General features: G+C 41.5%; 1 protein-coding gene across 1 annotated transcript; it reads left to right on the forward strand.

Annotated features, from left to right (window-relative positions):
• The first annotated feature begins 9,741 nt into the window (after window positions 1-9,741).
• KCNA4 (potassium voltage-gated channel subfamily A member 4) lies at window positions 9,742-16,829 on the forward strand. The gene is given in 2 exon segments (NM_001131411.1): window positions 9,742-10,156; window positions 13,239-16,829. A coding segment is annotated over 1 exon segment (1,962 nt). The 5' UTR covers window positions 9,742-10,156; window positions 13,239-14,020; the 3' UTR covers window positions 15,983-16,829.
• The last annotated feature ends 5,581 nt before the right edge of the window (window positions 16,830-22,410 follow it).

The following is a 22,410-nucleotide window of genomic DNA, read 5'->3' on the forward strand; positions in this document are numbered from 1 at the left end:
TACATCAGCATATAAGTCACAAACAAACAAGTGAGTGAGGATACTTTTCATAGGGAGTTTATCACCCTATTGGATGATCTAACGATTCTTTAAAAGCCAATAAATTTAAGTATTTGACAGTAATCAACGAGCTACTTCTTTGTGCAGGGATAATGGTTGGTTTCTGGGCCATGCCTTGTGCCTGTAAGTTTTTAATGAGGCTATAAAATGTTTATGTTCTGAAAATGAAATTCTTAGCTCTGAATTACAGAAAAAAGAAACCGCACATAATTTCATTGTAACATTGTATACTAGTTTGCTGTAACTCAATTGTAAAATAGTTTACGTAAACTCTTATATGGAATGTGTAAATTTTAAGCACACTAGATATGACCATGGGAGGGTCTGTTATAAGTACGAGTACCAAGGATTTCCCAAGATTTTGAAGCAACTGGGCTTGTTGCTGTCAGAATTAATGCACTGGACTTGTGTTGGCTTCTGTTCAGAAAATTTCATCCCACCCACAGACCCAGATGAGTGACTTTGATTTGGGACACAGGTGACTTGACCACTTAAGCTGGTAAACTGTGATTTGAGTGGCCTTGTTCAAACAGCTAAATCAATTAGATTCCTCCTTTTGGAAAGATGAAAGTATGTGAAGGACTGTTGACCTGAAAGATCAAGTAACAATGATAAAGTCAGCCATTAGGGGCCCACATGCATGCGGATATGGGAAAAGCGGAGACTCAGAATTGAGAGAGAGGTAGAGACAGGGATGTGGGGTGGGGGATAGGGAGAGAGAGTGACAGAAGCCTGGCTAATCATCTGTTTTTTGTCTTTGAATCTTGGTTCCTCAGCTCTTTTCTGGACTCCTGTAAAATCCGAGTCTTCACCACTATACTACTATCCGAGTCTACACCACTATAGTGTTATATATACACTAGCTTGAATTGCTTTCCATTCCTTGCTACCAAAAGAACCTTTAATAAAACAGAAGCTATAACAGAACGCAGCCCATCTTGCCTTTCAGAGAACAGGCAGCACCAGACCAGTGAAAGGAATCCTTAAACACATTTACAAATCAGGACACCTGGGGCTAGTAATCATCACTGCCTCTTAAGTAAATGTGAGTGGTATTCAGATGCAGAACTGTGAACACTCCCCTCTAACCCCAGGACTATCTCTCTAACCTCCTAGGGGTGCCCTCCTATCCATTTCCCCGCACTGAGAAGAGTGACTGAGCTTAGAATTAGGTACTAAGTGAAGGAAGGAGAGAGAGATGGGGTGTAGTAGGTAGTGGTGTGGTAGAATTAAATTGTGTATTAGATGCTTTGTATTCACTGGGCTCCTTTTGGGAAAGCCTTTACTCTTTACTAACTTTTGAATCACTCTACCTAATGGTTTTTCTTTTCTTTCTGCCCCAGATCATCACAGAGCAAGCTTTCTTGTCATATAGTCTTCAGTGAGACTTTCCTTAGCTACCCAAATAGAATTGAAACTCCCTTCCCTGACACTCCATTATTATGTATGATTTTCTGGGTAACATTTATTATTGTCTGCAATTTCTTGTTTGTTTGAGAGTAAGGACCTTGTCTTCACTTATCACTACTGCTTAGTGCTTAGACTAATGCCTGAGACAAAGTAGATGCTCAGTAAAATTTTGTTGACTGAGTGAAAAATGAATACTGTTAACATTCTGAATGTTCAAGCTAATGTAATCTACAGCCATTTTACCAGAAAAACTGCCAAAAACTCCAAGTTGGTTGAGGAGTAAGTTTTAGATTATGAAGGCCTAATAAAATTTTAGTATCATGTTATCACACTGGTGGGTTGATTGCAAACCTTTCTATCAGTTCCTTTAAAGAGAACCTGTAAGAACCATTTATAGCCAACATGTTCTTGAGTTTCAGATACCATTGCGAAGTTTGCTAGTAAAAACAGTCTATATATCTATTACGCAGTTCTGATGGGGTCTTAGCTCAGGCTGCAAAGACAAAATACAGGGTGATTATCCTTTATCTGAAATGCTTGAGACTAGAGGTGTTTCCAATTTTGGAATTTTTTGTTTTTTGGAATGTCTGCATTACATTTACTGGTTGAACATTGCTAATCTGAAAATCCAAAATCTGAAATGTTCCAATGAGTACATCCTTTGAGTGCCATGTCAGTGTTCAAAAAGTTTTGAATTATGAAGCATTTTAGATTTTGGATTTTTGGATTTGGTCTACTCAACCAGTACCACAGTCTGAGTGGCTTAAACAACAGAAGTCTATGTTCTTATAGTTCTGGGGGCTGAGAAGTACAAGATCAAGGTACTGATATACTAGGTTTCATTTCAAGGCCTCTTCTCTAGGTTTCGAGGTGGCTGCTGTCTTGCTGTATACTCACATGAGATTTCTGTGTGCTTCCTGAAATGGTATCTCTTCTTATAAGGATACTAGTCCCATCATGAGGGCTTCACCCTCAGGACCTCATCCAATCCTAATTACCTCCCAAAAGCCCCATCTCCAAATACCATAACATTGGGAATTAGGGCTTCAACATATGGATTTTGGTGTGATCACAAGCATTCAGTCCATGACAGATGGCTATTGTTTTAAAATGATGTCTTATATTTATGTTGTATTTTTATGGTTGTAGAATTCTTTCCCATACACTTTTTCATATGATCCATATTCATGATTTTGTGAAATAGGACTAATGCTATAGTACTCATTTTTACAGACGAGAAAATTTAGGCCTACAAAGGTGAGTTGTCTTAGCCAGAGGCTCTGCAGCCAAGAGGCTGGAGAGAAAAACCTATAGCCCCAGGATCTGGTCTTTGCTCCAGGCCCTCAAGCAATTCAAGAGCAATTGCTTTGGTCAAATGTTTACGTAGCTCTTTTCAAGGGTTGCTATGAATAGTTAAAATTTCACTGTAAACTTACAAATTTAAAATTATAAATTTACTTTCAAGTTTAAACCTATATATGAATGAAGAAAAGGTCTCTGCTAAAAACCATCCAAAGGAAATGGGTAGTGTTTGTACCCCCATATAGCCTTTGGAGATGACAGCCGAAGATCTCTGTGTTTATTCAGAACGAGAGCTGATATGTGAGACTAACTGAGAAATAAATTGGAGGAGCTTCAAGTGTACATAAAATCTGATGTGTGACATGCTGTTCTCCAGAGTCAATGATGAGAAACCGAAAGTTAGCATCCTTATGACACCCATACTCTCAGCTTTGTTTGTTTTAAATTTTTGTTTTAAAATATATCAGTTGGCTAATCCCTAAAATTTTGTTTTTGTCTTTAGCCAGGAGTGGAAAAAAGTGAACAAGTTACAGAAATAATTTTGGGTAGATTTCCTAACTGATCTGTACCCTGTGGGAATTTCCTCCACATGAGAATATCCTTCCTACAAGTATGGTCCTTGTTTTGAAAAGCATGTGCTGGACAAGCTTTTTCTAACACTTAAACAAATCAAAAGGAATGCCGGTCTGATGAAGTAGTCCGGATGCTTGCAGCCTGTAGAAATGCATGTAAACATTCTTATGCTGGAGAACAGAGGCTCTCTGTGAGCTTTGGTGATGGCTGTCCTTGGGCAGTAGGTGAAAGGTGTTGATCAAAATCAAAATGGGAGTGGAAGGGGAGGAGTCAACTCTCAAGAGAAGACGCCAGCCTGACTTAATGTCATTGACTCTATTTAAAGGGGCTGCCAATGATTTTGAAACACATTGTTTTTTTGTTTTTCTGGGGTTTTTTTTGTTTGTTTGTTTTTGTTTTTGTTTTTGCAGGGGATATACCATGATCTTTAGTTTTTATAAAAAGGATCACATTTAGACATCTGGGGAAAACTCTTTGACATTAACAATTACGCGTTACTGCAAAAGGCATGGTGGTGGTAGTATCTGTAGAACTGAAACACCATCCCATACCCAAACCTTGTCTTGATTCACCTCTGCCCCAAGTTTGCTCCTGATTGGTGCCAGCAGATGAGGCTATGGATAATTTCTGTCTGCACCGGGATTGGTACTTCACTCTCACTGAATCTCCACAACCACCCTATTTCCTAAGCACATATAAGGAAAACAAAGAGCTAAAGGATGATTCTATCTGACAGAGTGGATCTCAACACCAGTGATGCACCACAGAATCAGTGTTAATAATGGGTTGTGTTGCAAAAACCGAGTTACTTCAATTAAAGAGGGGCATTTTTAAATAGACTTGCATTTAGAAAGCAAAATCTGAGATTATTTAAGGTTATGCCAATTCAATTTCACCCACTTGGCCTCTGAGATGCATTCGTAAATGAAGGAGAAAATGATATCATTGCAGCTAGGAGGCCCGGAAGTGCCTGCAACTCAGTCTATTTAGTGAACGCTGCAGTTGCTAATCTGGGTTTGCTCAAGGGTGTGTGTAGTGCATATGAACTACATCTGTCCTGTGTGTAAAGGTGGAAAGGATTGAGAATCCTATCATGCAGTGTTTTTTCATGGATCCTACTTTGAGCATGGCATATCAGAGTTCTCCCTCACTGCTTCCCTTTCCCATTTCATAGTGGATCCTCAGCTTATGTTTCTTTATTTTTACACATGCTATTGTTGTTCACTGAGCTTTTGCCATGGGACTCCTTCTGCCCTGAGAACTTTTCTCTATAACTTCAATTAGGTGCCATTTCTTTCTGTCCCTTGTGTGACTTCTATCAGCGTCTTACCACCCAAGTGTGTTGACTTGTCTGTCTCTTGCCATCTAGACCACAAGTGTCCACACAGAACAGGCAGCAGCTGTCTTAAGCACCATTGTGCCTGGCACCGTGCTGCAATCAGAGAGTCAGAGAATGAATAGTCAGTCTTTCTCTCCAGGGTTGATGTTTTGTTGCTGCTATGGTCTGAATGTGTTCTCTCTAAATTCTTCTGTTGAAATCCTAACCCCCCAAAGTGATGGTATTAGGATATAGGATTTATGGTGAGGTGATTAAACCATGACGGCTGAGCCCTTATGAATGGGATTAGTGCCCTTATAAAAGAGGCCTCAGAGAGCTGCCTTGCTTTTTCCACTTTGTAAGGACCTAGAAAGAAAGCGCCATCTATGAACCAGGAAATGGACTCTCACCAGACATTGAATCTGCTGATATCTTAATTTTATACTTCCCAGCCTCCAGCTCTGTAAGAAATCAATTTATATTGTTTATAAGCTGCCCAGTTTATGTTATTTTGTTATAGCTGCTGAAATGGAATAAAACACTAATTGTAGTAAGAAACAAATATGCTCTTCTGATATCTTAAGTTTTGACCAGTGCCGATATGCATAAGATAGATTAGGAAGTGGTGGTGAACAGTCATTGAAAAACCCAAGAAAAAACTAGCTGAGTGACTCACATTTTATAAGGAATGATGGACTGCTCAAAATATCCCCATCCATAAATTTGGAAATGGGAGCATGGAACCAAATCTCCGGGGCCTTCTCACCACCCCCACCCCCATCATTTCAGAACTTTAAAAGTGGGATAGATAGTTGAGAGGCTGCGGTGAGCAGGTGAAAAAGCGATCTTCTAGTTCTCTCACAACACATTCACTGAACTTTCTTGGCAAAGGGAAGCCTCTTCCATTATTCATTCACATTCTACTCTGGGTCAAGTACAAGGCTAGTTGCTCAGGATATAATGTCTGTTCTCAGTGAAGTATCACAGGCATGTTTGGGGAGATAGAGGAGTAAACAGAACATTGCAATTCACTGTGGACCACAGTCCTCAAAGAGAACAAAAACATTTATAATGGGCCTAGCTTGTATCCCACAGGGCTTCCTATCGTGCTTTGTACAGAGACGATCTGCTGGCCTCTGCCACTTTCTATATAAGCAAAGGCTTCACAGTGTGATCTGGAACATTTGTACCACCACTGAGAGAATTCAAAGCCAGGGATACATTCTTTGTGGTAATAGGTGTATTTGGTGGTGGAGAGCTTAAAGAATTTTGACTAGTTGATGACTAAGAAAGGCAAGAAAATAATATTTTCCTCTTTATAGAAAGGAGGTGCTGGGCACAGTGGCTCATACCTGTAATCATGGTGGACACTTTGGGAGGCTGAGGTGGGAGGAGAACTTGATGCCAGTTTGAGACCAGCCTGGTCAGCATAGTGAGACCCTGTCTCTACAAAAACTAAAAATAAATAAATAAATAAAAATAACTGGGCATGGTGCCACATACCTGTAGCCCCAGCTACTCTGGAGGCTGAGGCAGGAGGATCACTTGAGCCCAGGAGTTAGTTTGAGGTTGCTGTGAGCTGTGATCATGCCACTGCACTCCAGCCTGGATGACAGAGTGAGAGCCCATTTCAAAAGAAAATAAAAAGTAAACAAGGTTCGGGGACTAAGACAAGGTAGATTTTTATTAGTCTCAAGCAAAGAATCTTTTTGCTACTATTTATGGGTTCCTAGAAATTCCTAGGATAATTTCAAGGAGAGAAATAGAATGTTTCTTGTTTGCTTTATGAATTAATTATTTAAATGGGCAAAGAGGTAGGTGTGTGTGTGTGCATGTGGTGGGAGAAGGCTGGGAGGGGGCATGCTCTTTCCAGTTGGTCGTAACCTATCTCCAGCTCCAGTTAGTTGCTTCTGTTCCAACCCAGCACCATGTGCCTGTGCATTCTCCATGGCGGCCACTCAAACTCTTACTATTTTTCAGACATTGCTCTCCTTTCATTGAGAATTCTTGCTTACTGCCTCCATACTAGATGCTGCTTTACTCTTTGCACCAAGGAGCAACATTCTCATACCTCCATCATAACACAAATCCCCTTGCTTCATAATCTGTATATGCATCTGTGACAGCCACTAGCTTGTATGAACAAATGGGCATAGACCCCATCACTAGCACAGGGTCAGTCTACACTGCAGAGTCAGATATGTAAGGCCTTGTTCTGCTGCATAATTAGCTATATAACCTTTGGGCAAGTTAGCTAATCATTGTAAGCCTTCATTTCCTTTTCTATAAAATAGTGGTTATAATAGTACTTACCACATAAAAAAGCATTTAGTTATGCAAATAAAATTACATAATATACATTCAAAGAACTTAGCACAGAGCCAGGTATGAGGCAGACACTCAGTTAATCTTACCTGCCTTGACCAAGTCCTCCTGAGAGTAGAGTTGTTCCTCAGCAGCATTCCTGTTGTATTTTAGTAATTCAGATTACCGACACCTAAGAAATGCAAATATTAAAGTCCTCAGGCATTGAAAACTTTAAAATTATCTGGGATAGGAACAAACAGCAAAAGGGAAGCATAATTCATAAAGTTTAAACACGATTCAATTAAAATATCCAAGCTTCAATACAACTATCATCTTTAGTACGTCATTCCATCTCACTTTTCATCTCCCTGAAAGCATTGCATAGCTGTACTGGATTGATCTCATAAACTGCTTTTGGGAAACAGGTCCCAGTTCTGCTTTTTACTATCCCAAGAAATATCCTTCTAATGAGCCAACAATAAATATTAATTACCAGTTATTTGCTTCTGGTACATATGAAACCACACAGTGATATCACATTGTGGAGGTACAGAGAGGGTTTGAGGCGAGTGAACGTGATCGTTCTCACTTTTAGAGAAACCTGGTCTTCCTGCTCTTCGAATAAACTGCAGTAGGGAATAAATTGAGGCAAAGAACGTCTCAAGAGCCAGCATGAAGATACCTTCTCTCAGCTCCTCCACCAGGGTTGAGGCCAGGGGGTTACAGTTAAACTTATTCATGCCAAAATTTCAAGCTGCACTAGCTGAAAGACGTTAGAAAAACCAGGGTCCACTCTAGGTTTCATTTCTTCTTTTTCTTTCACACTGATTACAATTCGATTTTGTGTGCGTGTCCAGTTATTTAAAAAGATAAAAGAAAAATCAAACAGCAACAAAAAGCAGCCCTCCAGGTGTCCTTTTCCGAGCCCGCAGCGGTAAGGTGAGTGAGTGCAGGGCATATCTATAATTCAGCTCGGGAATATTTCCCTTAATAATTAATTGAGCCTCACAAAAGGAGGAGGCCCAATAAAGCCCTTGAACAAAGCTGACGCCCTGAGGACGACAGTGACAGTCCCGGCGCCCACCAACCAGCCCAAGGTCGGATTTGCTCCAGCAGTCTGGGCATAGCGCTGCCACTGCCTGCTTGGTCCATCAGGCGAGCTGGGAGAGGTGTCTAGGGAGACCTCGTCGCCACGTGGGCTTCTGGTTATTTCTATGTGTGTGTGTTTGTGTGTGTGCGCGCGCTCGCGTGTGTGGGAGTGGGGTGGGGATGGACAGCAAAACCCCTTTTTTTTTTTTCTTCTTAATGGAGGTGGACAGTGGGAGAGATCACTAAGATAGAGACCTCCCTGGAGTCAAACCTCTTGCCCGGTTGATTCTGGCAAGCCTGAGACAGGCAAGCTGTCTACTTTCCTGTTTTGATGTGCTCCGAAGAAATAAACAAGAAACAAGGAGAGACCCTTCCTCAGACTGTAACTCCAGCCAATTAGCATGAAAAGCTCAAGAAGCTATTAACCAGAAGTTTCGGCTTTAGGGGACCAGGGACTTGCCCGAGTCCCTGGCATGCGCAGCTAGGTTTAACTTTCAACTCATAGTGACCTTTTCCTTAATTTAATGCAAAAAATCACTCCGAGAGGTGGAGATTTAAGATGCTAATGATACATACGTCCTATGAAGAAGCATGTTAAACCACTATGCGTGCACCAGAAAAACTCCACCTCTACATGCCCTGTCTATAGTTCTCCTTATTTCCCCTTACGGGAGAGGCCCGTAAAAGAAACCCACACCCTGATTTCGAGGAACAGCCCACTTTTTTTTTTTTTCTGGGTGTTAGCTCCCTTGTGCGCACAAGCTTTAATTAAAAGAAAGAAAGAAAACCAAAAAACTTGCTTTTTGCTGCGATCTCCCTTGATTTCTATCCTGAAGGATCCAAAGACCCCTCAGGGAGTCGATACCAGAGCCGTATTTGTTTTTGTAGCAACAGGTTGGCTGCGGGCTCTTCCCCCGCCTTCCAAAGCCCTTAGCCCCTGGCCCACCCTGCAACTTACTCATCTCTCCAACCCTCCTTCCCTAGGACTGCTGCCTCCTGTGCGCAGCCCCTAGCCTGGGCCTGATTCCAATTTCTGTAACATTCTCCTGCCCGGGGTTGAATACAGGTTGAAAGTCGGTCTCCTCCGCTCCCCGGAGGCCCAACCCCGGCGCTGAAGCCGCCCAACTCCTGTGTGCAAGGGAGGCGGAGACTGAGGGATCTGGGCGCGCTGGCAGGCACAGGAGGGCTCCCCGCCCGTGGCCTCGCCGGAGATGCATCCGGCTCCCAACCCAACAAACCCGCTTTGGGAGGGGGTGGGGTGGGGAGAAGAAGACCGGGCTCGAGGGGAGATATAGCGAAAGCAAGTTAGGGAGAGGAGAAGATGTCCCAAAGGACCCCATTTTCGGGACTGCACCTCCCATTGGAGCTCCCCGCTCCCAAGCCCTCTGGGGACTCCCGCGCTGCCGTCGAAACCCCTATTCCGGCCCCAACGGGGACACTTCTCCAGGATTTGCTCCTCGCCTCTGGGGACCACAGCCAAAGATTCCTGGAATCGATCCCAGATCCCGGGAGTCGGGGGGCCCAGCCGGGGTGCGGGGAGTCGCGGCGTCGTGACTGCGCCGGCCCCGCCGCGCCGGGAGGCGCCCCTGGCGACCGTCGCGAACGCCACACCCTCGGTTCGGCCCTGGCCCCGCCCCCGCCCAGCGCGCGTTCGCGGCCAGGGGAGGCGTGTGCTGCTCCCGCAGCCAGCGAGAGCGAGAGAGGGATGGATGTTGGAGGAGGATTTCGGGCTTAACAAGTGATCGCTGCTGTCTAGGATTTTGTTTCTTTTCGGGGGAACCTTGACTTCCTTTCCCAGGCAATCCCTCCTGTGCTGAACTCCAGAGGAACCAGGAGTCTTGGGGTCTTCTCTGGGGCAGCCCCAACCCCCACACCCAGACTCCAGCCGCGAGGACTCTGTGCACCTCCCGGGCCAGGCAACAGAACTTGTTCCGTGGATATTTGGAGCCTCCACCTGCCAAACCCGAGTGATTCCTTTTACCACCCCCCCCCCCCCAAGATCATTCTTCCCCTCCTCCAGCTGTTGCAGCTTGAGGGGGAAAAACAAGCCAGCCGGTGGATTTTCTTTATTTTTATTTTTCGCCCCGCCGGGGAACGGTAAGTATACCTTTTTTTTTTTTTTCCTCCACCCTCTTCTTTTGGCTGTTAAGAAACAGTGGACATTTGAGGGATAAATAATATCGGGAATGTGACAGAAGGGCATGAATGGAAGGCGGTTAAAAATAAACCAAGAGGTGGGAGAAGGGAGGTGCGGATGCTGCGCGGCGCTCCGGGGGGCCAACAGTTGTTATTTTCCCAACCCCAGGGATGCGGTGAGTGCGCCCTGCTTAACGTGCTGGAGCGGGAACCGAGGTCTGGAGGCGAGGGCGCGATTAAAGATGTCGTTTCCTAACGAGAGGGGGGTTAAGATTTAGCATCGTTTCGCCTCCTCCCAGCCGCACCGGTTCCCTTCTTTTGGGAACAGCCGGTGAACGGGTCTGAATTGCTGCCTCTTCCAACGTTTGGATTTGCGTGCATTTTCCGAGCATTTGAGCAACATACATAGGGGCTGCATAAATGGCGTGCGTTGAAGTGTATATTTCTCACGGTGTTGGCTTTTCTGATTCCCTCTCTCAGTTTCTCTCTCTTTCTCTCTCCCTCTCTCTAAGGTTCAGGTACCACCCAGACAGTGACACAGTTGCAGGAATTAGCACTGAGAGACGAACAGCCTTGTTGGAGGGGTGAGAGGAGGAGGGGCGGGATGCTTGGCTGTTGTTTGGGGGCGCCGGGATTGGGGAATAGGTAGTCTGCAAAATCCTATTAGTTTAATGATGTTAAAGAAGAAGACAAATTCCTCTGCAAAGATCTCGCTCATAAAGGCTCCTGGGAGTTGGCTTGAATAGATTCTCCTAACAAGAGTACCTTGAGAAAGAAGAGAGATTTTAAACCAGTCTGATTTGCTGGGAGGAATGATTTTTCTTTTCTCTTCTTTTCTTTCTCTCTCCCTTTCTTTCTAGATCAGGGATAGTGCAGTAACTAGTAGATGATTAAAAGGAAGGCAGTTTGCTACTTGTAGGGTGGAGGAGGGAGTTAGATAAACAAAAACAAATAATCCCAAATAAATAAATAAATGTGAAATTATTTGGTGTAGAGCAGAAAGAGGGCAGTTCTAGAACTCCCGAAGAGCTGATGGTGAATTAGAAGACTTGCTAATTCATGACCTTCTGGGAGTCAGTTGGGTGGGAAGGCAGGTGTGTGTAGTATTCAACTATACAGGAACTTGGGTTACACTGGGGCTTCACTGAAATTATAATTGTTTTAGGGGAGTTGGGGAAGAAACTGAGCAAACTCTCAGGCTATTTGATCTGTACCAGTCTTGAAAGGATGTTGGCCTGACACTCCACTGTGAATGTCACCCCAGGATGGTTTTGTAAGTAGGGATTTGGAAACTCCTTGAGGGTAAACATTTCAGAGTATGAGATGATGTTAGGAGTCAGGCAAAGGAAGGGAGATGGCATGTGAGATGCCCTCTGTGGTGTATTTTCTGGAGTTTGTGTTGCAATCAAATGCCCTTCTTGCCCTAGGAAAATGTGTATGATTGGGAAGGGGTGTATGATTGGGAAGACCTCTGTTTGCCACTTCCATGCTTGTCACTTCATAAAATTCAGTGTGTTTAGGCTTTTAGGCTGACAGGATCAGCAAGGAGCAGCAGGTGGTCAAGAGCTGAATCCTGTTAATGGCTTCAGAAAGCCATTTCTCTTATGCTTTCCAAGTGCTTCCAGTAATAGAAGCTGGTAGATGCCCTGAATTCTGACTATCATCATTCTCTCCAGTTCTCTGGGTTACTCCCTGCATTCTTGGAAGTCCTGTTGAACAGAGTACATGGAAAAATCAAGAGGAGACAGGAGATTTGGATGGGGGCTTTTACAGGACCTGGCTGAGGAGATGAATTACCTGGATCTTGGGAGAGCAAACTAAGAAAGAAGAAGGGCCAGGAATAACAGGTGACAGAGGGAGCAGATCGGAGCTGCAAGGGACATGCAATTCGGAAGTGTGAGATTGTAAATAAAAGTGGGCAGAGAGAGAGAAGAGAGAGGAGGGGGGCTGTTAGGGATGTGGACTTTATTGAAGTGGGGGTAAATACAATAGGCTAAGAATGAAGTCCACACAAACTGACATTTAAAAAAATAAGGAGATAGTCCCTTGAGCAGAGTGGAGGAGGAACCATTGAGGTGAACATGGAGTGACTGCCAAGGAGAGATGGTTATTAGAGATGTGGAAATTGGCATTAGTTCCTAGTCTGTGGCTGGTAAGGAGTGTTCAGGATTCAAGGGAACAGAAAAACAATGGGGACATGCTGCAGGGAGTCAGGCAGTGCCAACTTAACAAGGGCCATTGGTGAGTCTCAGGATGTCCTGTATGTCCTCACGTCCCATCTTCCCCTACTTTAGTTTGTGGCCTAAGGACACAAACACTTGGGGCTGTGTAGATAGACAGTAAAAACGTAGGTTGCTGTCATGTTATTCATAACTGCCAGTGTTTATTGCCATTCATTAGGTAAAAGGCACTGTGATATTCTATCAACATCCATTATCTCATTTAATCCTTACAAACATGGAATGGGGGAGGTTGTGTTATTATTTGTACTTTATAGATGAGGTGACTGAAGTGCATTCAAGTGGTGCTGTCTGCACAAAGAATAAGAATATTATTATTTTTTTTTCTGACTTCCCCAATCCTGAGTCAAGATAGAGAGGAGTAGAAGGGCACTTAATTCAGAAACACTTTATGAGTGGAAATTTTAAAAATTGCCTTGAAATAGATGAATGATGGAAGCAGCTGTAAAGTCACGGCATTATTTTTGTGGAATGAAGAGAGTGACAGTGAGAATTCAGACCTAGCATTGGTGAAGGGGAAGATAGAAGCAAGAGCCATGTGGGCCATGAGTGGAGAGAGGAAAAATAATTGAGTTACTATAAAAATAAACTGAGCTGAAATAATAACTGAAGAGGGAAAGAATGATGTTTAGTGAGTGAGAGTAGCCTGCCCCATACTCTTGAAAATATTGGTGCTTGGTGTGTTATATGACTTTCTTGAAGAAAAGAGAAGGATGTGTATGTGAAGAGAAATGCTCAGTTTGCTCTTTATGATTTGTTACCTTTTTATTTTTCTCCTATGCTTCTTTCCAATCCTTTTTCAGGTGAAGTGCTTCTTCTGCATGATTTTGGCTGAAGAATGCTCTGCATTTCCTTGATTTCTATGGAGACCTCAGAGCTGGTTTTGCTTCTGCTGACACCTCATCTAGCACCTTCTCTACCTCCCAGGGTCTTTGCCTCTATCTATGGTTTGGCATTGTACCTGGGTACAGGAAGCTTTTGATGAACTTAAAAGGAGAGCCTGGAGGATCATCCTGATAGACTTTGAGTAGAAATGGCTGGACATACTTCAAACCACATCTTAACATGGTTCGAGCCATCACTAGAAGGCAAGTGCTAACAGTAAAGGCTTATTTGCATTTTATTTACATTTAATGGACTGAGCATTGGCCAATTTCCATGGCAGAAAAATATATTTCATTTTCTAGGCACAACTTCTGGCTGTCAGACACTTGCTGCCTTTGAATCTTGCAGCATCATCACTAACCACATCCCAGACATATTTCCAAATTTCAACATCTACCCCCAAAACATAGGTGTCTGAGAGACTCCAGCATTTTCGGACTTCTTAGTCTTGAGAGTGCCAGGCTATTTATCCCGACCAGCCAAGCTCTGGAGAGCAATGTTGAATCCCTGAGAAGAGAGAGCATGGGGCGTGCTGATTTAAAAACAGAAAATGCAAAGTTGGACTGAAAATATCCTTAGTCTTCCAAGCAATCTGCTTAAGGGTTCCAAACTTACCTTAATTTGGTGAGGAAAGAAGCTGCCCTATTTTTCTTTCTTCTTCTTCTACAACTGGAACCAGCCATTTCCGAAAACCACCACCATGGAGGTTGCAATGGTGAGTGCGGAGAGCTCAGGGTGCAACAGTCACATGCCTTATGGTTATGCTGCCCAGGCCCGGGCCCGGGAGCGGGAGAGGCTTGCTCACTCCAGGGCAGCTGCAGCAGCTGCTGTTGCAGCGGCCACAGCTGCTGTCGAAGGTAGCGGGGGTTCTGGTGGGGGCTCCCACCACCACCACCAGTCACGTGGAGCCTGTACCTCCCATGACCCTCAGAGCAGCCGGGGTAGTCGGAGGAGGAGGCGACAGCGGTCTGAGAAGAAGAAAGCCCACCACCGGCAGAGCAGCTTCCCTCATTGCTCTGACCTGATGCCCAGTGGCTCTGAGGAGAAGATCCTGAGGGAGCTGAGTGAGGAGGAGGAAGATGAGGAGGAGGAGGAAGAGGAGGAAGAGGAGGGAAGATTTTACTATAGTGAAGATGACCATGGTGATGAGTGTTCCTACACAGATCTGCTGCCTCAGGATGAGGGCGGTGGCGGCTACAGTTCAGTCCGCTACAGTGACTGTTGTGAACGTGTGGTGATAAATGTGTCAGGCCTACGCTTTGAGACCCAAATGAAAACTCTGGCCCAGTTTCCAGAGACTTTGTTGGGAGACCCTGAAAAGAGGACTCAGTACTTTGACCCTTTGCGCAATGAGTATTTTTTTGACAGGAACCGCCCCAGCTTTGATGCCATCTTGTATTATTATCAATCAGGAGGCCGCCTGAAGAGGCCAGTCAATGTCCCCTTTGATATCTTCACTGAGGAGGTGAAGTTCTATCAGCTGGGGGAGGAGGCCCTGTTGAAGTTTCGGGAGGACGAGGGCTTTGTGAGAGAAGAGGAGGACAGGGCCCTCCCCGAGAATGAATTTAAAAAGCAGATTTGGCTCCTCTTTGAATATCCAGAGAGCTCCAGTCCTGCAAGGGGCATAGCCATTGTGTCCGTCCTGGTCATCTTAATTTCCATTGTCATCTTTTGCCTGGAAACCTTGCCTGAGTTTAGGGACGACAGGGATCTCGTCATGGCACTGAGTGCTGGCGGGCATGGTGGGTTGTTGAATGACACTTCAGCACCCCACCTGGAGAACTCAGGGCACACAATATTCAATGACCCCTTCTTCATCGTGGAAACAGTCTGTATTGTATGGTTTTCCTTTGAGTTTGTGGTTCGCTGCTTTGCTTGTCCCAGCCAAGCACTCTTCTTCAAAAACATCATGAACATCATTGACATTGTCTCCATTTTGCCTTACTTCATCACACTGGGCACTGACCTGGCCCAGCAACAGGGGGGTGGCAATGGTCAGCAGCAGCAGGCCATGTCCTTTGCCATCCTCAGAATCATTCGTCTGGTCCGAGTATTCCGGATCTTCAAACTCTCCAGGCACTCCAAAGGCCTGCAGATCCTGGGCCACACCCTCAGAGCCAGCATGCGGGAACTGGGCCTTCTGATCTTCTTCCTCTTCATTGGGGTCATCCTCTTTTCTAGTGCTGTGTATTTTGCAGAGGCGGATGAACCTACTACCCATTTCCAAAGCATCCCAGATGCATTTTGGTGGGCTGTGGTGACCATGACAACTGTGGGCTATGGGGACATGAAGCCCATCACTGTGGGGGGCAAGATTGTCGGGTCCCTGTGTGCCATTGCGGGTGTCTTAACCATTGCTTTGCCAGTGCCAGTGATTGTCTCTAACTTTAACTATTTCTACCACAGAGAGACTGAAAATGAGGAACAGACACAGCTAACGCAGAATGCAGTCAGTTGCCCATACCTCCCCTCTAATTTGCTCAAGAAATTTCGGAGCTCTACTTCTTCTTCCCTGGGGGACAAGTCAGAGTATCTAGAGATGGAAGAAGGAGTTAAGGAATCTCTGTGTGCAAAGGAGGAGAAGTGTCAGGGAAAGGGGGATGACAGTGAGACAGATAAAAACAACTGTTCTAATGCAAAGGCTGTGGAGACTGATGTGTGAATCTTTCTCCACCTGCCACTGCTCCCCCCTCAGCATCTCCAAATATATTTATGCAGAGAGAGTGCAGTTATGAAAATGAAGTATGCAAATGATCCAATGCATACAGTAGTACACTATTTAATGGTTATACATGGCATAATTGTTACTAAACTTGTATTACATATCAAATAAATGATACATCTTGGAGAAGAGGGAGGAATAGGAGCAAATCTATCTTTATATTTTTATTAGAATGCAAGAATTTTGCACATTAACTGGAAAATATGTTAACAGTAAAGATGGAGAGAGAGTGTGTGCGTGTGTGTGCGTATGTGTGTGTGTGTGAAGTAAATTGTCAATGTTAGTAATTGTGCAGTGATGGGAAAAGTTGGCATTTTGAAGTATTTACTATGTAAGAACTAATGAATCTGAGCAGTCATTTATCAGTGCTTTAACAGCATATCATATGTCTTTGGATTCTGTAGTTGTTTTTTAAAAATTGTAAGAAATACTGTGTAGAGAAAAAAGAAAGTAAATTATTTAATAGAATATAGGTCACAATTTTATCTTGGATTTAATTAAAATTTATTTTTAACTGGAAATTAACTTTTAAAAAGGCTGCAAGGGCCTTTAGAAATTGATTATATTTTGTTATTAATTTTGGGAAGATTTAACAGCAAACGTCTAACATTATAGAATAAGTGAAATTGGAGAATATGTAATAAGTTTTGTTTGCAGGTAACAGGACTGGATTTTTTTTTTTTGCACTACTTTATATGCTGGAGATTGAAAGAGACTTCATACTGTGAATGTTTATTAATGTAACAGTTCAATGACAATCATTGGAAGAATGATTTCTTTAGTCTTATTTTAATGTTTTCTTTTCATTGTGTGAGACTAATGACCATGCAGATAACATCACAGGATTCTCTCCTCTTTTAAAATCTAAATAACTGATTGACAAAGGAATTATGAAGTAAAATTTAGCAACTGAATCTTTTGAAATTGGTCTGTTACAATGATGCTTCTGAAATCATACTATTTTATATATTCTTCTGCCTTTTAACTCCAGAATAATTTAACCAAAGTTAATGCATGCACTGAAAGAATTCTTGAAGAAGTAAGATGCCAAGCAGCTACAGTGATTATGGCTTAAAAATTTTCTATTAAATGTGAAACATAAATGCTAGATTTATTAAGTTTATTTTTTGTGTGCAGTTATATAAGAACAGAATTTGGGGATTAACCTCAGATTTTAACATTATATTTGCTAAAATGGATATAAGGAAGAATTGTGTCAAACATTTGGTTTCAACATCACCATCATTATCATCTTTATTAAAGGAATTTATGACACATATAACTGCATTTAAGTCATGACAAAGCATTCTAGAATGTGAGATAACAACTAGTGATCAGCCTTACACTATGAAATCATGAGGTATAGGTTAGAAAACTCAGAATGCATAGAGGCCTTATTCTACAATGTTTATTTAACTTCTGTTCTATATAAAATGTTGTCTTGAGCTCTGGTTGGGGGCAGGGGAACAAAACAAATCAAACAACACTGCATACACTATTTTGGCACATAGTGAACTCTGGTAACTGTGAGCTAAAAACAAACAAACAAACAAACTGACCTAGAATAGCCTTTCTCAAGCTTTTTAAAATCCGGGCCATCATTTCATAATTACATAAATCCTACCTCTCCTTTAATGGTATTTGAAATTCAAAGTAAATTCAACATTAGGGTTAAAAGTAAAACTGCACCCCCTCTCCACCCTTTCCCCACCACTTGTAGGGAAATACTTTTCTAGAACACCTTTTAGAGAATGAAAACAGCAAGCAGGGCCTTTGAATGTGAAGAACAAAGATCAATAGAAGGCAATAGAGAATGATAAAACAAGAAAATGCCATCTTACAATAAGATTTCAAAGATGTTTTAATACATTTTAGATTTGGGGCAAAAATGTAACAAGCATTAGACTAGGGGTAAGGCTATTTGGACAGGCTATAATTCATTTGGAAAAGTCACTTAACATCTCTGCACCCAAATTTCATGATTGGTAAAAAAGAGGGCAAATGAAGCATGTTACATTACAGAGTTATGCAAGACAAATGAGAACATGCGAAAACTCTGAAATGTTGAGTTCCATACAAATGCCTGATGTTATGTCTAAATTGTTTAATCGTCCTCTGGGAGAAAAAGAGATTTAGAATGCACAAACATACATCTACTTTATTAGGATATTGTAAAAATTATGGGTAATTGCTTTAACTCTGCAGTCCTTACAAGAAGTTGATGTGCAGATACAAGAGAGTCTATTGCTGATAGATTCAGGCATGTTATAGTATAGAAAGTTGACTCTGTGAACAACAGACCATGTATCTTACAATATAGCCAACTAGGTCAGATTATATCTCAAAATAATTTAAGGGCTGTTTAGTATATAAGGGATGTTTATTGAACTTTCTATAATAGCAATGACAATGATTTGGCTATGTTTGGAAGGGAAATGTACTGTATTTCATTGTTTCTATAATACCTCCTTTTAAATCTGGAAGTTATATTAAATTTGATTGACAAAACACATTATATTGATAGTTCTGAGAATCCAGGAAATGTAGTCATTTGGGGCTTATCTTTATTTCACATGGCTTTTTTTTTTCTTTTTCTTTCTTTCTTTCTTTCTTTTTTTTTTTTGGATGAGAAGGTCAAGAAGTGACAGACATGAGCTTTCAAACCAAATATTATTAGGTTATCATACTAAACTCATTGTTTCTTTCCCCCTACAAGATGCATTTATTTTACAGTATCTGGATCTTGATCCCACACTGAGAAGGAAGCTTTTAAGTCCTCAAGACTTGTATGGTGGTACTTCTGTATGGAACACTTCTCTTACAAGAGAATTCATGAATTCAGGACATCCAGTACAGTTGTGAATTCATAACATTTTTCCAGTTGAAACTAGTCAAAGTGCTTTAGAACCATTTGTAAAAAATTTATACTGATGAATATGCTTTCAGGATGTATTTATAACTAATTTAGGAAACTATCTTAGAGACCACTATACACATTTGGTTGTAAGATAAAAGGGAAGTGACCTTCTTTAGAGATCCCAATTCTGGGGATCTGGGATCCTTTTATTGCCTTTCAGATGATAATAGATGTTACCAAAAGCACACTATTTGAGGGTCATCCTAATCAGAGTCTTTTCAAGGGAAGATGCATTGTTCTCTCTTGCAAATGATTGGAAAGGAAACAGGCATAACAGTTACGGGGAAGAAAGGAGGAATAAATAGTCCTTTTGATTTCTGTGAAAGGGAGTCAGTGGGTGCTAGAGGAATGACAGCTGGCCTAGGGAGTCAAGAGAGCTGGCTTTTTAATCGTGGGCAAATTGTTCCATCTCCTTGATCCTCAGGAGTGTGTGTGTGTGTGTGTGTGTGTGTGTGTGTGTGTGTATCTAACATGGGGATATTGGGCTACATTATTACTTGGTTCCTTTTCGTACCACAATTCTACTGTGGAGTAAAAGAAATATCAGACTAGCTTCATATTTTCTAAGTACTATTCCAGTCATATCAGCTTGGATTTTTTTAGTAAGTAATAGAGCAAAAATAAATAAATAAAAACAAAAATCTCACTGTCAGGTTAACCGCAGAACAGGTGTTTGAGTTTTTTCGAATGTAGACTAAGCTGAATGAATAGGATGTATTTTGAGCTGTTATTCTAACAACTTCTAAAGGGAAGGGTTTCATTTAATGAAAAATAACTCTTCAGTCCTCAGTTGAATACATATGGTGAAAATTGGTAAGTAAACATTTTGATGTCTTGCTTTGTTATCATGCAGTCTTGTCAGTAAACAGTATTTTGACCTGTGCTGGGGAACTCATTTTATGCTTAAACACATGTAGTGTTTCACAAGTGCTACTGCATGCTTTGTCAAGTTTGTTTTAAACAGGATCACTGAAGCTTCCTGAAATTTTTTTCATTAAGCATGTGTTGAAATAGAACCCAATATATGAATAAGAAAGATGTAAAGAAAATACTCTGAACTAAGATACATATTTTCCCATTTTAAAAAAGTCAATATTAACCAAGGGAAAATTATTTTTAATCACATTGGAATCACAAACAGTAGCCCCCCTACCTTCCAACAAATCAGAAATGGTGTTCTTCGTTGTTGTTAATTTTCAGGGTTTGGATGAGCCTTTAGTACTAACATTGCAGCTATTGCTAGGGAAAGTAAGAAATATACTTAGATTCACTTCACATTTTTAAAATGAACCTGTGGTGATGTGCTCATGTGCAGGAAACAGTGTAACATCCTTCTTTATGTGTGTGTATTTGTTTTTATTGATACAGTTTAAAATGATTACGGGGTGTCATTCAGTGACAAAAGGGCCTGTTCCAGGAAATCTCCTTGACCCAAAAGTCATTCTGAATTCTTCAAGAGACATTTGATGTGGATATAAGGTACCTTTTGGTTTTCCTGCCTGTAAAGAAACTTGACTTTAGGCAAAAGATCTTCCAGACCAATGTAGCCATTGCAGGTCAGAAGACAGTACTACTTTCTAGTATGGAAATCAATATTCTTATTTGAGGAGAAGGTTGTTAGAGTGGTTCTGTTCAATATTGAAGGAAGCAGAGCTATTTTTTTTGTAATAAATGGGAATATGTACTTCTGAAAAGTAAATTAAGATTAGGACTGTGATATGAGTTTTATTTCTGGCTTGGTTTTGTTTCCATAGCAGTCCCAATTTCTCACAGTATCTTCTTCATGAAAGTATGCTAATACATATCAGACCATATGGCCCCATTTGAGGTTTAGAAAATATGGTCATCTTATTTATGGATAAATAAATTAATCCCAGGGCATAAGTTGGTTGCTTAAAAACATGGCACATATTTAATGAGCGGTGGCTCTAAGTGAGATTCAAGCATTCCCCTTTCAGGCCTGTGGGATGGGAATAAATGTATAAGGCAAATAATGTGCTGAATATAAAGTCGTGCTGTCATCTTGAAAAGCATATTCCCAGATTCACTGGAGGTAGTGCTGCTGACTTAAGGTTCAGCTTTTGGTTCATTTGTTGTCATTGGTGTCTTGGAAGGAGATTTTGCATCCAGGGTGCCAGGAGCTAAATGATTTTGTTAGTCGATCCACAAATAGTCCATTCTTGCTTCCTACCTGCAAGCAATCTGTTGTGTAGCTTATCCATAGTTGGTTTCTCACCTGAGGCTGGCTTTACTCAGGATCAGAAGCCTATTGTCTTGTGTTAAACAACCAGTCCAGAAAAGGTAAAATTATAAAAAGATAAAACAATCCAGTACAAAGAAACAACAAAAACACTAGAACTAGAAAGCCAAGCAAAACCTAAGTGGGAAGCCAAATCTGTTGTTCAAACTGTTACATACGCTAGAACTAATTTTGCAGGATTTTGGGGTAACATTGGTCCTGCCTCTTCACCATTAGCGGAAATAACCAAGAAGTGACTGTTGTGATAGAGGACATAAAGCAGAAATAACCTGCCCCATGAATATATAGGTTAACATTTTCTGGGAAAATGATAGAAATGCCAACCTACCTTAGCAGTGGTTTTAATAGTAACTATTAGAAATGACTAATAAATATGGAAGATATGCTGGTGTTTTTCCCAGTAATTAGTATTATGTGGGAATGTACTTGGATTGTTTCTCATGATTCTGTACACCAAGGGCTATTTCAAAGTCAAAGAGCATGAAGGCATTTTTATCCACAGCTACTTAAGCTATTGGCTGTTGAGGAGCCAGTTACCTCTTAAATCAGTCAAAGCAGTTAAATAAATAGTCCCTGTGGATATCAACAAAAGCTGTGCCAGAGCTAAGTCTAAGAATTATATTTGTTTCAAAATAATTATATGAATATATAATATATTCATATGTTCACATATATTTTGTATTTTATATTCTGCCAACAAATATAAGCAAAATGAATGATCCGAGGTATTGAAAGAGACTTCTCAAAGTGAAGTAAAAGTGTATAATTCCCATTAGTAGGCAAATGCATGTGTTTTGGAGAAATGGTGAGGCTGGAGGATTAAAAAACCTTTCTTTACACTTTAGGTTGGATTTTTGTGCCCCATAACCACAATAATACTAGTCCTAAGCTCTGAGACATTCCATAAGGGTATATAGAGTTTCATTCCCAGAAGAAAGGGTTAATTTTTATGCTGTATGGAACACTGCAAAATGTTGATTTTATTTTTTCAATGCACATTATTCTTATTATATAAAGGATGCATATAGCATGAAAACTAGACTATATGACCTGTAGAACTACTGTGTGCTCTTTAGATATAGATTTACTAGAAGCCATTATCTTTCTGTATTTTTTTGTGGTAGCTTTTGTTTGATGTGAATTACTTAATTCTCTCAGGTTCAATTACAGCATTAAAAGTTTCAGGTTATT

This window comes from Pongo abelii, chromosome 9 (assembly GCF_028885655.2).
Source record: "Pongo abelii isolate AG06213 chromosome 9, NHGRI_mPonAbe1-v2.0_pri, whole genome shotgun sequence".
In the NCBI taxonomy this organism is placed as follows: Eukaryota; Metazoa; Chordata; class Mammalia; order Primates; family Hominidae; genus Pongo; species Pongo abelii.